Raw genomic sequence first — 16,105 nt, forward strand, 5'->3', positions numbered from 1 at the left:
TGGAGACCCTGTGGGCAGTTCCACTCTGTCCTCTAGGGGCGCTGTGGGTCAGAATGGACTCCACGGCAGTGGGTGTGGTTTGGGCTTTGCTCCCATAAAGACTGACAGCCTTGGAGACACTCTGGTGCGGTTCCACTCTGTCCTCTAGGGGCGCTGTGGGTCAGCATGGACAGAATGGAGCTGCCTCACAGGGTTTCCTAGGCTGTCATCTTTATGGGAGCACATTACCAGGTCTTTCCCCCGCAGTCCCGCTGGGTGGACTGTGGGTCCCTAAAACCAGTAATGGCATTCCACCTTTTACATTTGTACAAGCTCCTCCGAAATCCTGCCTCAGTGAGAGGCGCGGTGCAGAGGCCCACGCATGCGCACGTGCGTGCCGTTCTGAAGCCCAGGTCACTGGTCGCCGGCTTCCATCCACGGTGCCCACGATCTGTATGAATGAGCCTTGCACAGTTTGCCCCTCCGTGTCCAGTTCCAAAGGCCATTTTTCCTCTCGGGATGGATCAGGGTCAGGCAGCCCCCATTTGCAGAGCGAGCCCAGGCCATTTGGTATTCAGCTTCCCTGGGGGCAGATTAGACCAGGATTTACAGCTTTCAAGGATGTAAATGTGAGAACCCAGCTATAAAAGGCTTTTTACACTCCAGGATGTGAAAGGTTATCCGACATATTTATGTGGCCCATTGAGTTTTACGGCCTTGGGTATTTAAAGCATGATCAGGCATTTGTAAAATGTTTCAAATGCATTTGAGGTTTGGGGGCCGAGCCTGAGGAAATGCACCATTAGTGGCACCTTCCTAATTGCGACTGTCACAGGCTCCCACAGACCTTGCAGTGTTAACTGCCCATCCGCTCCCAGGTTGCTGGAATGAACACTTGCTCAAACTCGGCTGTTGGTTCTAGGGAGGGGCGGGGCGCCATGCTAAAATCCTAAAGAGTTTTAGGGAGACATCCATTTGGGGGTGTCGTAGTGCAGCTACGTGTACAGGCAGCAGGGGTGTCCCCGAGGCTCTTGGGACCGCTTTGGCCGCCGGCCCTACAGGGGGCGCTCCCAGATGCTGAATTGGTGGACTGGTGGGGAACCAGGAGCGACCTTCCGCTCCACGCGCTGCTGCAGGGGAAGCGTGTATTGCTCTCCGGGGTGGGGGGGACCCCATGCGATTCCTTTTAGTGCATCATTCGTCTTCCTAGCAACTGCTGAGTTGATGCATGTCAGCAGAGGGCCGGGGGCTTGCCTCCCCGCACGGAAATTGACATGGCCGTTCAGAATCCGTTGGTCTGTTCCCTGACGCTACCCGGTCTCCTTTGCAACATGCCTCTCTCCTTCTCCTCCAATAAAATCTTACGGTGACTCTTCCAGAAGCGGTGGAGGAAGGCCTACAGATCCCCGCCACCATCACAGAGCGATACAAGGTTGGGAGGACGATAGGAGACGGGAATTTCGCTGTTGTCAAAGAGTGTGTGGAAAGGTGAGAAGCACGACCTTCGGAGGGAACTCGTGGCGTTGCTGTGTCGAATTGCAGCCCGTGGTACATGTGGAACGAATTAATGTTTCAACCAGAGATGTAAGAAGACGTTTTATGAAAAATAAAGGGAAAACCCATCTGGCAATAGATTTGAAAAATGGAGTGATTCCCGGGGACAGTCTGTACGTTAAGGGCTTTGACTTTTAAAAAAATAATAATAGTGTTTAATGTACTCAGCAAACTGCCAGGTCTGTCAGGTGAGTGTCTTTATTTTGTTAAAGAAGACATATTGAGCGTTTTCCCTACACTTTTTTTGAGGTAACTCTGTAGAGGTCAGAAGGGTCTTCCCTAGAGTTAATATCTACAATATGTACGATCATGAAATTAAATACTGGTGGTTCTCGACTTATGGGGGCTCCCTTCGGCGATGACTGTGCCCTAAGTCGGTTCTGAAATAAATTGAAAATCTCTGGGTGTTTTTTTTTTTTTTTTTACTTTTCATTATTCTTGCCTTTTGTTTTTTTACTAAACTCACTCACTGTGAGTTGTATTTCATACTAAATTCACTCTGACTCCACTCACTGCTGTGGAGTCAGATCCGACTCATAGTGACGCCTCCTTGGGTTTCCGAGGCAGTATCACTACAGAAACAGATTGCCCAACCTTCCTTCTCAGTGGTGGCTGGTGGGTTTGAACCGCCAGCCTTCTGGTTAGCAGTCAGATGCCTTAGGCATTACACCATTCTCATTGTTATAAATCTGATCTGTATTTGACATTGAGGAGTTCTGGTAGCATAGTGCCTAAGGCACTTGACTGCTAACCAGAAGGCTGGAGGTTCAAACCCACCAGCCACTCCTCAGAAGGAAGGTTGGGCAATCTACTTCCATAGAGATACTGCCTCGGAAACCCAAGGAGGGGTTGCTATAAGGAGGGGTCACTATGAGTGGGGGCGGACTAGAGGGCAAATAACAACAATAACAACATTTGTCATTGGGGTTGGAAGTATTGCATATAAAGTTACAAATATGATGACATGGGCAAGTTGCACACTGCTACACTGTATGTAGTGCAGATTACTAATGAGAAGATGTACAACCACAAGGAAAAAAATCTGCAGACAGTCTAAGTGTGGTTCTTTGTAACCCAAATACATCGTAAGTCCAGGACTGCCTGTATAACACTAACTGTGAAAGGTTTAAAACGCGTATGTAGTGATCCCAACAAAATAGTACTTAATTAATTCCTTGTCTTAGTTCTCTACTGTTGCCATAACAGAAATACCACACTCGGGGGCTTGAACTCAGGAAGTTATTCCTCAGAGTTGAGGCGGCTAGACGTCTGAGTTCAGGGCAGCAGCGCTAGGAAAGGAGCTCTCTCTCTCAGCTCTGAGGGAAGTCCTTGTCTCCTTTCAACACCTGTGGGCCCTGTGTCCCTAGAGCTGTCCATGTGACTTGGCATCAGTCTTGCTCTGGGTGTAAGAGGTTCTTGGCGCAGTGACCCTGGGTCTCATGGGCACACTTCACTCCTGGCTCTTCTTTCTTGGCGGTACCGAGTTCTCTTCTGTCTGATCACTTCTCTCTCCTTTTCTGCTTGTAAATAAGAAGGGATGCAGGCCACACCCCAGGAAAATGCCCTTTAGGCAGGGTCAGGGCAGTCACGGAGGAAGGGTGTTGCCTTGTACCCTAATCTCCTAGCAGCTGATTGGCTGATCACATCAGATCATGTCACGGGGGACGATTACATCATCACATAAGTGCCACATCCCTGAGCATCACAGCCCAGACAAGGTGACATAGATCTTGTGGGGACAAAATTCAACCCATGACATAGATGAATCCGTCCCGTTGCTGTCAAGTTGATTCTGTGACAGAATGTGACAGGGTAGACCTGCCCCATAAAGTTTCCTTCTGGGGCTGTAATCTTACAAAAGCAGGCTGCCTGGTCTTTCTTCTGCAGAGTGGCTGGTGACTGGGAACTGCTGACCTGTGGGTTAGCAGCCTGTGGTGCAGTTCCACTCTGTCCTCTAGGGGCGCTGTGGGTCAGAATCGAGTCCACAGCAGTGGGTGTGGTTTGGGCTTTGCTTTTGTGAAGATTGACAGCCTTGGAAGCCCTGTGGTGCAGTTCCACTCTGTCCTCTAGGGGCGCTGTGGGTCAGAATGGACTCCAGGGCAGTGGGTGTGGTTTGGGCTTTGCTTTTGTGAAGATTGACAGCCTTGGAAGCCCTGTGGGCAGTTCCACTCTGTCCTCTAGGGGCGCTGTGGGTCAGAATGGACTCCATGGCAGTGGGTGGTCAGTTTGCACTCCGACAACTAATTCCTTACAAGAACATTCAGGCTTTCTAATTGGGTCAGTCTGTGCTTTACTTGATGATGGTGTCATAAGATAGTCTTGGTTCAAGGTTTCAATATTATTTCTGTTTATTAATAGTTTCAAGGTTTTCCCCCAATCTCAATGGATCCAGAAAGTCTGGTTTCCATATGAACTCAAAGTTCTGTTCCACACCTTGCCCCCTTTTGATCAGGATCCCTCTGTTGGGTCCTTGATCAACACATTCAGCAATGGTAGCTGAGCACCATGCACTCCTTTTGGTCTCATGGTTCCTGGAGGAAGTTAGCCCCGCAGCCCGTTTCTTCTCCAGTTCCCGCATCTCTTTCTGCTGCCGCCGCTGCGGTCCCAGACAAATGCACACCAAACGGTGGTGTTTAGCTGTGAGTGTTTTATTACAAGTCAGTATCGACAGTTCACTCCTCTCCTATGCCAGCCTGTGTACAGGTGTCACATTTTGGTCAACTCACACGCTTTCACATATTTATTTTTTAAAAACACAGAGGAGGACAGAGTCTGTTACAAAGCATCCGCATCCTGGAACCAGACTCCTGGGTCAAGAAATGAACTCTGAGCCAGATGGCTCCGCAGACTTGAAATTAAGTTTGATTTTTATAAAACTAAAACCTTGCTCTTTGCAGGTCAACCGCTAGGGAATATGCTCTGAAAATTATCAAGAAAAGCAAATGTCGAGGCAAGGTAGGTCCAAGGTTCATGTTTTTAAAATGCACGGTGTGGGGTGTAGAGGCTGAAACGGTACCTCCCAGATCAACTCCAGGTGGACACGTGCTCCCCTTACCACGTGTTTGGGTGGACGGCCATGATACGTACCCAGGATGAGATTTCATAAACAGTCCTGCAACATTTAAGCGCTCTGTCCCAGAAGCTGGTTGCAGTGATTAGATGTTATTTCTGTCCATTTTCTTTGATGGCTTGTTTGTTTTCTTCCCCCTTTTTAAAAATTTATATTAAGTCCCCTCTTTCTGCATGCAATTAGAGTTCTCATGATAGGTCCTGAAGTTTGCAAACTTCACCTAAGGACCTTCAAGATCTTTGGGAAGTTCTAGGAGCTCTGGTAGCATAGTGGCTAAGACACTTTGCCTGCTAACCAGACGGCTGGCGGTTCAAACCCACCAGCCACTCCTCGGAAGGAAGGTTGGGCAATCCTACTTCCGTAGTGATACTGCCTCGGAAACCCAAGGAGGGGTCGCTATGAGTCGGGGCCGACTCGACGGCACATAACAACAACAACAACAGGCTCTTTGATTATTAGAAGCTACGGTGCAGTCATTGCATTTCGCTGACTCCATCCCTTGGTTCTCACGTGGGTCAGTTTTTCTCCGTGAGTCGGCCGCTCGTGGGTGCTTCTGTGTGCAGATGAAGCTGGTGTTTTCCCTTTGGCAGGAGCACATGATACAGAACGAGGTGTCTATCCTAAGAAGAGTGAAGCACCCCAACATTGTGCTTCTGATCGAGGAGATGGATGTGCCAACGGAACTGTACCTCGTCATGGAATTAGTGAAGGTGTGTATTTCCCAAAAGAGAACAAAGCGACTAGTTTTACTCAGTTGCCCATGAGGTTTCCACGAATCAGAATCAACTCAGTGGCAGCAGGTTTGGTTTGGTTTAAAGGCACCATACTCTCCTGTCTCAGTGCTGTGTGTGGCCCCAGGGTCCGGAGGACTCACACTGTTACGTAAGGCATCAGCTCCAAGGCTTGCTGTAATTGGCTCTGTGATCCTGGGAGGATGCAAGGGGAACTCGCACTGGGTGGGGTGGGTCCGGACCAGAAGGGTGGATATGAGAGACGGTGGCCTAGTGCCTAAGGCACTGACTGCTAACCAGAAGGCTGGTGGTTCAAACTCACCAGCCACCCCTTGGAAGGAAGATGGGGCAATCTACTTCCGTAGTGATACCGCCTTGGAAACCCAAGGAGGGGTTGCTATGAGTTGGATTCAACTCGACAGTAGTGAGGTGTTTTTTTTTTTTTTTGGTTTTGAAGAATGGACTTAAAGGATTTGCAGACTCTTGGAGGGTAAAGAAGAAAGGACATTATGGGATGTCTGGAGCCTAGATAACTAAGACTGTGGTCGAGTCTTCTTGTTGGGTTCCAATGAATTAATTCTGAAGACCTGCCCCATGGGGTTTCCAAGGCTTTGATCTTTACAGAGGCAAAGCCCAACCACAAGAACTGCTGTGGAGTCAGCTGTGACCCACAGTGCCCTTAAAAGACAGAGTGGAACTGCCCCACAGGGTTTCCCAGGCTGTCAGTCTTCACAGAAGCAAAACCCAAACCACACCCACTGCCGTGGAGTCCATCCTGACCCACAGCGCCCCTAGAGGACAGAGTGGAACTGCCCACAGGGTCTCCAAGGCTGTGAGTCTTCACAGAAGCAAAGCCCAAACCACACCCACTGCCGTGGAGTCCATTCTGACCCACAGCGCCCCTAGAGGACAGAGTGGAACTGCCCCAGAGGGGTTAAGGCTTTAATATTTATGGAAGCCAACCACCAGGTGTTTCTCCCAAGGAGCCACTGATGAGTTAGATTAGCAGCCGAGCCCAGAACCGTGGTGTCACCAGGGCTCCTGGGCGTTTTTGCAGAGGCCCACATACGGCTGTGTGTGTGTCCCACTGTATCAGTCCCACAGTGCTAGTCGCTTAGACCACAGTGGAGTCCAGCCTCCCAGACACGAGAAAACAACTCACAAAGCTGGACCCGGCAGCCTCGTGATAAGTGCGAGTTGGGGGAGAGAGTCCCCTGTGAAGAAAGAGAATGTGGGCGTGATTGGGAGCTGCTGAGCATGAGCGGACGCTGGAGTTACCCAGGGTGAAGGTCACACAGGGAACGGGGGTTTCGAGGGGCAGCAGTGGTGCAGGGGTAGAGTGGCCACCTTCCGTGTGGGAGCCCCGGGTTCGAGTCTTGGCCAGTGCACGGCACCGCGGCCACCACCCGTCTGTCCGTGGAGCTCGTGTGTCGCTGGGACGCTGAACAGGAGGATTCAGCGGCGCTTCCAGACTGAGATGGATGAGGAAGGAAGGCCTGGAGGCCTATTCTGAAAACCAGCCGGTGAGGACGCTCAGATCCCAGGGGTCCAGTCTGCCGCTGCCTCGGGGACTGGCGCCCGACTGGGCAGGGTGTCCTCCTGCTGGGCATCGGTTACTGGGAGGCAGGGGCCAGTTTGACGGGCAGCTCACAGGTGTGGGCCAGACAGGGCGTCCGAGAACAGCAGTGAGCACAGGCTGTATTTTACTGTTGCTATTTATGAAGAAAACTAAGTCCCTCACAGCCTGAGCGCCTTGGCCGACAGAGGGACCAATGACCACTGTGCTCAGCGGTCGGCTTAGCTGACAGGGGGGCCTGGTTACCACTGGACTCAGCTGGGGGTGTTGTCTGCGGAATCGTTGAAACACTGCCAGTAAGTTAGACCCAAGTTCTCTGAAAGGGCTTCCGATAAATGAGACTGAAACGGGGCATGAAAGTGGTGTTTCACCAAGTAACAGGAAAGCAGCGAGGCCCAGGGCACAGAAGAGTTCAGCCGCCCGATGATCGTGGAAACTTGTCTTGGAAATTCCCCACCTGCGCGCCCTCCCCGGCTCCCCCGCCCCCTTACCTCTGGGACGGAGGTGCCGGGTGTCCTGCTCTCTGCGCTCCTTACAAAGAGCCGCGGTTCCCTGAACACAACGCTACGCCCACTCCCAGCGAGCTAAAGCAGCAGAATGCAGGGCTCTCTGTGTGAGTGCATGCATGCATGTGTTCGAATGTATGTGTGCATGCACGTACGCATGTGTGCACGTACACATGTATGTGTGCATGCATGCATGTACGCATGTGTGTGCATGTGTGTATGTGTGAGTATAAATGTGCATGCATGTAGTCATGTGTATGCATATGTGTGTATGCGTGGAAATATATGTATGCAAGCATGTGCACGTGTGCATGCACTGTACCCATGCATGTGTGCAAGTATATGTGCGTACATGCATGTGTGTGCATGCACATGTAGGTGCATGTGTGCATGTATGCACACATGTGTATCTGTGTGCATGCAACTGTGTATGCATGGTGCGCATGTGTGTGTGAGTGCATGTGTGTGCACATGTACATGTGTGTGCGCTTGTATATGCATAGTGCCTGTATGTGTGTGTATGTATGTGTGCATGTGCACACATATTCTCGCGCATGTGCATGCATGTGTGGATGCGCACATGTACCTGTGTGTGCATGTATGTGCATGCACGTGCATATGCATGTGTGTGTGCACATGTGTATATGTGTGTTGATCATTTCACAAGGCAGCAGAACACTTTGTGATGTATCAGTAGCAGGGTTACCAGGTCCTCACTAGGGGAGGTGCAGGTTATGAACTTGAACTTGGCTGGTCTGATGCACATAACACAAGGGTGCCACCACAGGCCTCTGCTCTGGGGACCAGCCCGGCCTTCTCCTCTCTGCACAGAGTGTCTCAGGCTGTTAGAGACACACTAATAGGTGACAGCTTACTTTGATTTTAAGGTGTTTTTCTTTCTTTGTTTGTTTTTTAATACATGAAACCAGATATTCACTGGGGGGAAAAATGTCTGACCCCAACTGCAAAATCATGGTTTTTATGGTTTTTCCTACTGGAAGCTACTCTTCAGTAGAGTGTGAACTGCTGTTTCCTGCTAGAGAAGACAGTCGCCAACAAAACTGTTACCTGGGACTTAAAGAAAAAGACTGAAAAGCTCCTTGCCAGCAAGTCAGTTCTGGCTCACAGCACCCCTAGAGGACAGAGTGGAACTATCCCCAGAGGGTTTCTAAGGCTGTCATCTTTACAGAAAGAGCTCTGGTGGTGCAGTGGTCAGGCACTCGGCTGGTAACCAAAAGATCAGCAGTTCAAACCCACCAGCCACTCTGAGGGAGAAAGATGAGACAGTCTGCTTCTGTAAAAATTGACAGCTTTGCAAACCCTCTGGGGCAGTTCCACTCTGTCCTCTAGGGGCGCTGTGGGTCAGAATGGACTCCACAGCAGTGGGTGTGGTTTGGGCTTTGCTTCTGTGAAGACTGACAGCCTTGGAGACCCTGTGGGGCAGTTCCACTCTGTCCTCTAGGGGCGCTGTGGGTCAGAACGGACTCCATGTAGCCAGACCACTTTGAGACCTGCTACCAGTTGGAGCTCTGTTAGCATAGTGCCTAAGGCATTTGCATGCTAACCAGAAGGCTGGTAGTTCAAACCCACCAGCCACTCCTCAGAAGGAAGGTTGGGGAATCTACTTCCATAGTCACGCCCCCTCAGAAACCCAAGGAGGGGTGGCTATGAGTCGTAACTGAGTCCAGGGCAAGGAGTTTGGTTTGCTTTGGTTTTCTCAGTTATCAGCAAAGGGGGTGGGCAGGATTTGGTCAGTCACATTCAGATTAGCCAATGGTTGATCTCAGTAAAGGAAGTGGGTAGGGTTTGATCAATGACGTTCAGATTAGCCAATCTCAGTAAAGGAGGTGGGTGGGGTTTGAGCAATGATGTTCAGATTAGCCAATCGCAGTAAAGGGGTGGGTGGGGTTCGATGGATGATGTTCAGATTAGCCAGTGGCTGCTCTCTTTTTCCTTCCTTGTCTCCACGAGCCTTGTAAACAGTCTAGTTGGAGCCGTTTGCTTTCTTTGAGGGTCACAGTGTCCATATATGCGCACAGAACAAACTGTGTGTCTCCATTTCTCTGAGTTTCGGTTCTTTGGAGGGAGGAGTCCCCACCTTGACATTTCTTTGTGCTCAGGAGGACATGTCGCTGGCTTTCCTCAGTGGGAGGCTGAGTCACCGTAATGTCGTCCACCGGCCTTTCACAGCAGGTGGCAGGGAGGTGCCCCTTCCTCCTCCCCTTAGGTTTGCCGGGCCCCTGCGCACGGCCCTGGGGGACCCCCTGCTGAAGTGCTCTTTGCTTTCCTTAGGGAGGGGACCTTTTTGATGCCATCACGTCCACCAACAAATACACGGAGCGAGACGCCAGCGGGATGCTGTACAACCTGGCCAGCGCCATCAAGTACCTGCACAGTCTGAACATCGTTCACCGCGACATCAAGCCCGAGAACCTGCTGGTAAGAGCCGCTGTGCGTGCGGCGCGGGGGTTCCAGCCGCTAGCGAATGGCCGCATGTTCCTTCTTCCCTGTCTTTTTAATGCCCTGCCTTTCACTGTTGTTGTGAGTGTGCACGGCAGGGCGGACACCCAGTCCGCGGTTTCCACGTGTCCAGCCCCGTGACATGGTCGTCATTCTTCAGGTTGTGCGGTCCTTCTCACCCTGCTCCTCCGTGAACATGAACTCACTGCCACCTCAGTCCTGACCGACCTTTCGCGTTGCTGTTGTCAGTCTGATCGCGAGACACACGCTCTTTTACTAAAGGAGCTCGTGTTTGGTTTAAGGAAGACTGTAGTTGATGTAAGGAGCTCTGGTGGCATAGTGGGTAAGGCATCTGGCCATCAGCCAGATCAGCAGTTCAAACCCACCAGCCGCTCCATGCAAGAAAGATGGGGCAAATTACTTCTGTAAAGATTTACAGCCTCGTAAACCCATTGGGGGTCGGAATTGAGTTGCAGGCTATGAGTTTAAGTGTGAGTTTTGCGTTGAGATTCGTGGTTTAAGGTTGAAGGTTTAAAAATTATCTCAGGGAAATGGTTTCAGGGCTCATCCAGCCTCCATGGCTCCAGAAAGTCTGCATACTATAAGAATGTAAAATTCTGTTCTGCATTTTACCCCCTTTTGATCAACATTCTTCTACAGAATTTTTCTTTTTAAAAGTACTCTATCTTCATTGCAAGTTTCCATCTGGCCTTCAGTATCTGGCTGGAAATTAGCCTCTTAAGTTGATATGTAAGAGTTAATGTGCCATTAAGACCATGTGACTTAGAAACCAGGCATTGGGGCAGATAAGGAGTTCAGGGCTGCGGTTCACTCCTCAGGCCAGGACAAGACAGTGGCCAGGAACGTTTGCATATGTGTTGTTTCCATACAGCATTTTTATCCTACAAAGTTTTTACTTGGAAGCAAAGAAAACGCTTTTAGAATTTCTTACTCTTCCAACTTTACATCTCAGTAGCATGACACGGCAGCTGCAACAGTGGGCTCAAATGCAGCAGCAACTGGGACTGTGACCTGGGACGGTGACCCATGATGGGGCACCGTTTAGTTCCGTTGTATGTGGGGTCGCTATGGGTCAGAACCGCCTCAGGAGCACCTGTCGTAAACCACCACAACAGGGTGGTCTAAGGTGTCTCCACGTGGCAGACAGTGAACACACTGCTGCTGCCTAAGAGGTTGGACGTTCAAATCCACTCAGAGGTGGTACGGGAGGCCAGCCTGCCAATGCCTTCGGACCCTTATGGAGGACAGCTCTATGCTGACACCATGGCCACTGCTGAATTGGGATCACTACAACAGCCACGGTTACGTGATCTGTAATCCAAGAGAAATCAGTCAGAATGGGTTTAAAGACACCAGCCCTCCCCAAAGCCTAAAAATAATAAGAAGAAATGATTTAAAAAAACAAGCATTCATCTTAAAATGACTTTGTTTGCTTTCTGTGAAGTCTGTACCCGTGGAGAAACACTGGGATCCCCTCCGAGCCCAGTAATTCATGGGGACAGCCCAGGAGAGAGTCGAGGGAGTTGAGAATGCGAGAGGGGAGCTGGTGAATGTGGGGCCACGCAAACTTGCTGGCTGCACAGGCTGCGTGTTAATAACATCTGCTGCTTCCTTCCCCGAGGACGTCGTTGTCCACTGGTGCTACGCGTCATGACTGCATGGGACCCCTCCTGCCTGTGGGTTGGCCAGCCCCTCAGACCCGGGAGTGAGGGTTTTCTTGGTAAAGGAGTGTCTCTGTGAGTGTGGTCCAGACACGTCCTACACCAGGATTACCCCCAGATGTCCGTTCGGGCTACGAACTCGGGGGGCCTCCCTGCAGCTCCCCCAGGGCAGAATCGGCCACAGGGCAGGGACGGCCTCCAGGTGACCGCAGTGCTAGGTGGAGAACGGAGGCAGATGGCCAGCCCAGTCCTGCTGAGCGCGGGTCAGCTACTAACCAGAGCCATCCCGGGCCCCACCCTCCGGGAGGCTCCTCTGAACCCTAGGCGTGAGTTCTACTAACAGGAGCCCTGGTAGCACAACAGTGAAGGGAAAGGTCGGCGGTTCGAACCCACCCTGTGGCTTCGTGGCACGCACGCCTGGTGACCTGCTCCCGCAGAGACGACAGCCTGTGTGGGCCGGCTCTGCCCTCACGTGGGGTCCCTGTGGGTTGGGATCAACTCCACGGCGGGGGGTTTGTGCTGTTCCCGTCCCTCCCTGTCCGCGGTCGAAGGGTTACACGGCTGGTGTCGCCGTCCAAAGGAGCCGTGGGGGCACGGAGGTGGAGCACGCAGGTGCTGACCAGAGCGTTGGTGGTTCGAGCCCACCAGCCTCGCCGAGGGAGAAAGACCTGCATGCCTGCTTCCTTAAAGACGAGAGCCTTGGAGACCCCATGGGGCAGCTCTCTGTCACATGACGTCACTGGAAGTTGGAACCAGCTTGACGCACCCAGCATTTCCCGCTCCATCACACAGAGAAGGAAACGGACCCGGAGGTGAGTGACCTGACCAAGGCTGCGTGGCCCGTCGAGGAAGAGCTGCGATCCCAATGCCAGGTACCGTGGCAGGCAGCAAGAGCGTCACAGGCCTTCGTGGAGGGGACACGTAGCAGAGGAGCAGGCACTCGGGAAACGGTCACAGAGGCCGGGGTTGGTTCATTGCAGTCATGTTTGCGGCCCCGTACTGCTGGCTGGTGGCTGCGGCCGAGGTCAAATGACCAGGCTCGGAGGTTAATTACCGTCCAGCCGCACACCTGGCAGCTGCCTAAAGGCCTCTGACAGCTGCCCGTCAGCGGCAGCTATTTTCCCTCATCTGCGGTGATTATTGCTGTGTCCGGACTTCTGTGGCGCGGTGTCCCGGGGCAGGCTTACAATTGGACCTTTGTTTTCAGCGCCTCTGGACTCTGAAATCCAGTGATTGAAAATTAACGTCCCCTGGCCCTGGGGCAGTGCCCTGTTTCAGCTGCTCGTCTGCGCGCCGGCTGTTTGTGTAAACGCCCCACGTGGTTACATCAGTGTGCTTCTACTCAAATTACGATTTGCGGGGGGCTTTTTAAGTAATGAGCTCGCTTGAAGATATTTTACTTTAAATTACCCCAAAAGGGGAAAAAATAAAAACCAGTTCCTTCCTTTTGCTTTTCTGTTATGAGACTGTGAAACATTTCTGGAGCCCTGGTGCTGCAGTAAAAGGAGCTGCTCAGGTGGTGAAGTGGTTAGAATGTGGCTGCTAACCAAAGGTCGATGGTTCAAAACCACCAGCCGCTCCATGGAAGGAACATGTAGCAGCCTGCCTCCATAGAGATTTGAAGCTTTGGAAACCCCATAGGGGTTGCTATAAGTCAGGATCAACTTGGTGGCAGGCAGTTTGGCTTTAGTTTTTGGTCATGCAGTGGTTAAGAGCAAGGGTGCTGGTGGGTTTGAAGCCACCGCCAGTCTGTGGGAGAAAGATGTGGCAGGCTGTTCTGGTAAAGATGACAGCCTAGGAAACCCTGGGGGCAGTTCCACTCTGTCCTCTAGGGACGCTGTGGGTCAGAATGGACTCCACGGCAGTGGGTGTGGTTTGGGCTTTGCTCCCATAAAGACTGATAGCCTGGGAGACCCTGTGGGCAGTTCCACTCTGTCCTCTAGGGGCGCTGTGTGTCAGAATGGACTCCAGGCAGTGGGTGTGGTTTGGGCTTTGCTTCTGTGAAGATTGACAGCCTTGGAGACCCTGTGGGCAGTTCCACTCTGTCCTCTAGGGGCGCTGTGAGTCAGAATGGACTCAATGGCAGTGGGTGTGGTTTAGGCTTTGCTTCTGTGAAGATTGACAGCCAAGGAGACCCCATGGTGCAGTTCCACTCTGTCCTCTAGGGGCGCTGTGAGTTGGAATTGACTGGATAGGAGTGGGTTTGGGTTGGATTTTAGTTGCAATGAAAATATATTATCATTTTAAATATATATATATATTTAAATATATATATATATATATATATATATAAACACTGCTTCATAAAATCCTGTGTAGTAAAAGCCATCTTTCATCTTTAGAAATTCATTTTTATTAGAGTTTGGTGGTGTTATACACACAGCACACACACCCATCCATCAGTTTTACACATGCAGTGCAGTGGCGCTGGTTTACTGTCTTCACGACATGTCCCCATTCTCGCCATCTTTCCCCACATGGTTTCACCACCGTTCGTTTGAACTCATTGCCTGCTGACCTTCCCATCTTTTTCTGGCATAGCTTTTAAAACTTTACTGTTCACTGTGCATGGAATTTGCCTTGCACGGCAAAATGTAAAAATGGACTATTTTTGAAAACCACTTTGATAAAGTGAATAGAAGAACTGGAATTCCTCAGTCGCTCCAGGAAGACGCGTGGGATGAAGGGAAAGGCAACACGTTGCTTTCCTGTTGGATTTTCAGTCAAGATCATCCTCTAAAGCGTGAGACTGGGAGCAGGGCTTTTGCTGACTGAGTGACTGACTGTTCCACCAGGTAATGATAAATGATTAACGCAGTCACGCGGTTGATTTTATGCCGTGAATAGTAGTAGATAGAGAACTATCAGCATTTAATTCTAATACAATGATATAACAAGATAAGCATTTTTAGCAGAAATGCCATGGAAATTTAGTAGACATTTCTGAACATGATTTTACATGTTTTTGTTGTTGTTATGTGCCGTCGAGTCGGACCCGACTCATAACGACCCCTCCTTGGGTTTCTGAGGTGGTATCACTATGGAAGTAGATTGCCCAACCTTCCTTCCGAGGAGTGGCTGGTGGGTTTGAACCTCCAGCCTTCTGGTTAGCAGTCAAGTGCCTTAGGCGCTACACTATCAGAGCTCAGTTTACATTTTCATATTGTTGCATTAGAATATTTTACTTTGTATCAGAATTTTTTATATTATTGCAATGGAATTTGATGACATGACCTTAACGGTCTCTATGAATCCCACGTTTGGTTTATTTAATTCTAAACTCTTGATCAGATCAAAGTTTCTTTTAATAGGAATGTATTATTTGATTGGCAATAATATTTCGAATCATATGTTGGTGAGAATTGGGAACTGACCCAAAGTAATACCTTCAACGTTTTTATTCTTGTATCATTACTAAGGTTTTTCTTTTATTTTTCCCCTCCCAGTTAATTAGGACAATTATTTTGTGTGATTTTGTAAAACGTTTATTTGCCGAGCCTGGTGCTTAACTATTGTGTGTGGACAGAGGAGGTGGATGAGAGGGTGGAATGGACGGGGGTTAAATGGCTGATACAGCTTCAAAGATGGATGGCGGACGCATCTCAAACCAAAGCCAGTTTTCTTGTTTTATTAATTCTTTTTATTATGCTTTGCTTGAAAGTTTATAGAGCAAAGTGCTTTCCCACCCAACAGTTCATACACATTTTGTTTTGTGACATTCACCGCAAGCCGCACAATGTAACAGCTCTCCTCCCACCTCCTCCCTCTGGTGCCCATTCTCCTGTGGCCCTTCCTGCCCTTGGAGCCTGCTCCCTGGACCAGCGCTGCCCTTTGGATCGTGAGTGGCTGCTTCTTCCGAGTGTGCACCTCCCTGGTGTCACTGGTCACCTTATAGGCTGAAAGCTGAGCCCGGGGCTGAGTTCTGCTCCAGGCCGGAAGGATGTCTAAGGGCCACGGTTCAAGTCCCAAACGCCCTGAGGACTTCACATTGCTCTCTGTAGAGACCTCACTGGAGGCCCTGGGTGGTGGAAACAGTTAATACACTTGGCTACGAACCTCAAGGTTGCAGGTTCAAGTCCAACCAAAGACCCCTCAGAAGAAGGGGTCTGAACTGAGCCATTGAATCCTCGTGGGCACACGGTCCTCCTCTGACCCCATCAGAATACGCCTCCATCCCCTTTGTGTGCCAGGGGACTATTTGCTAATTTACGACTAAACTGAACCTTTTTGTTTTTAAGCTGTCTTAGTGTCTTACTGACATTGGAGAGTCCTGGCGCACTGCACACTGTCTGCTCTTACAAACCTAAAAGCCGGTGGTTAAAACCCACCCAGCAGTTCGGGGGAAACAAAGGCTGGAGAGCTGCTTCTGTAAAGATTAATCAGAAACCAAACTCCCTGCCATCGCAGCGAGCCGGCTCCAACTCACAGGGACCCCCACTGGGCTTCCAAGGCTGTCGATCTTTATGGAAGCAAAGCCCAAACCACACCCACTGCCGTGGAGTCCATTCTGACGCACAGCGCCCCTAGAGGACAGAGTGGAACTGCCC

At 50.6% G+C, this 16,105-nt stretch overlaps 1 protein-coding gene across 1 annotated transcript in view; it reads left to right on the top strand.

The window, feature by feature from the left end:
• Positions 1-16,105, top strand: part of LOC103207648 (serine/threonine-protein kinase DCLK1) — an 83,360-nt gene that overhangs the window by 20,107 nt on the left and 47,148 nt on the right. The window contains exons 4-7 of the mRNA XM_007953295.1: positions 1,359-1,467; positions 4,431-4,488; positions 5,194-5,313; positions 9,709-9,855. Of these exons, the coding sequence (XP_007951486.1) occupies positions 1,359-1,467; positions 4,431-4,488; positions 5,194-5,313; positions 9,709-9,855 (434 nt within the window). The remainder of the gene's footprint in view (positions 1-1,358; positions 1,468-4,430; positions 4,489-5,193; positions 5,314-9,708; positions 9,856-16,105) is intronic.

Source organism: Orycteropus afer, unplaced genomic scaffold (genome assembly GCF_000298275.1).
Source record: "Orycteropus afer afer isolate SDZICR_OR568_19922 unplaced genomic scaffold, OryAfe1.0 scaffold00384, whole genome shotgun sequence".
Classification (NCBI taxonomy): domain Eukaryota; kingdom Metazoa; phylum Chordata; class Mammalia; order Tubulidentata; family Orycteropodidae; genus Orycteropus; species Orycteropus afer.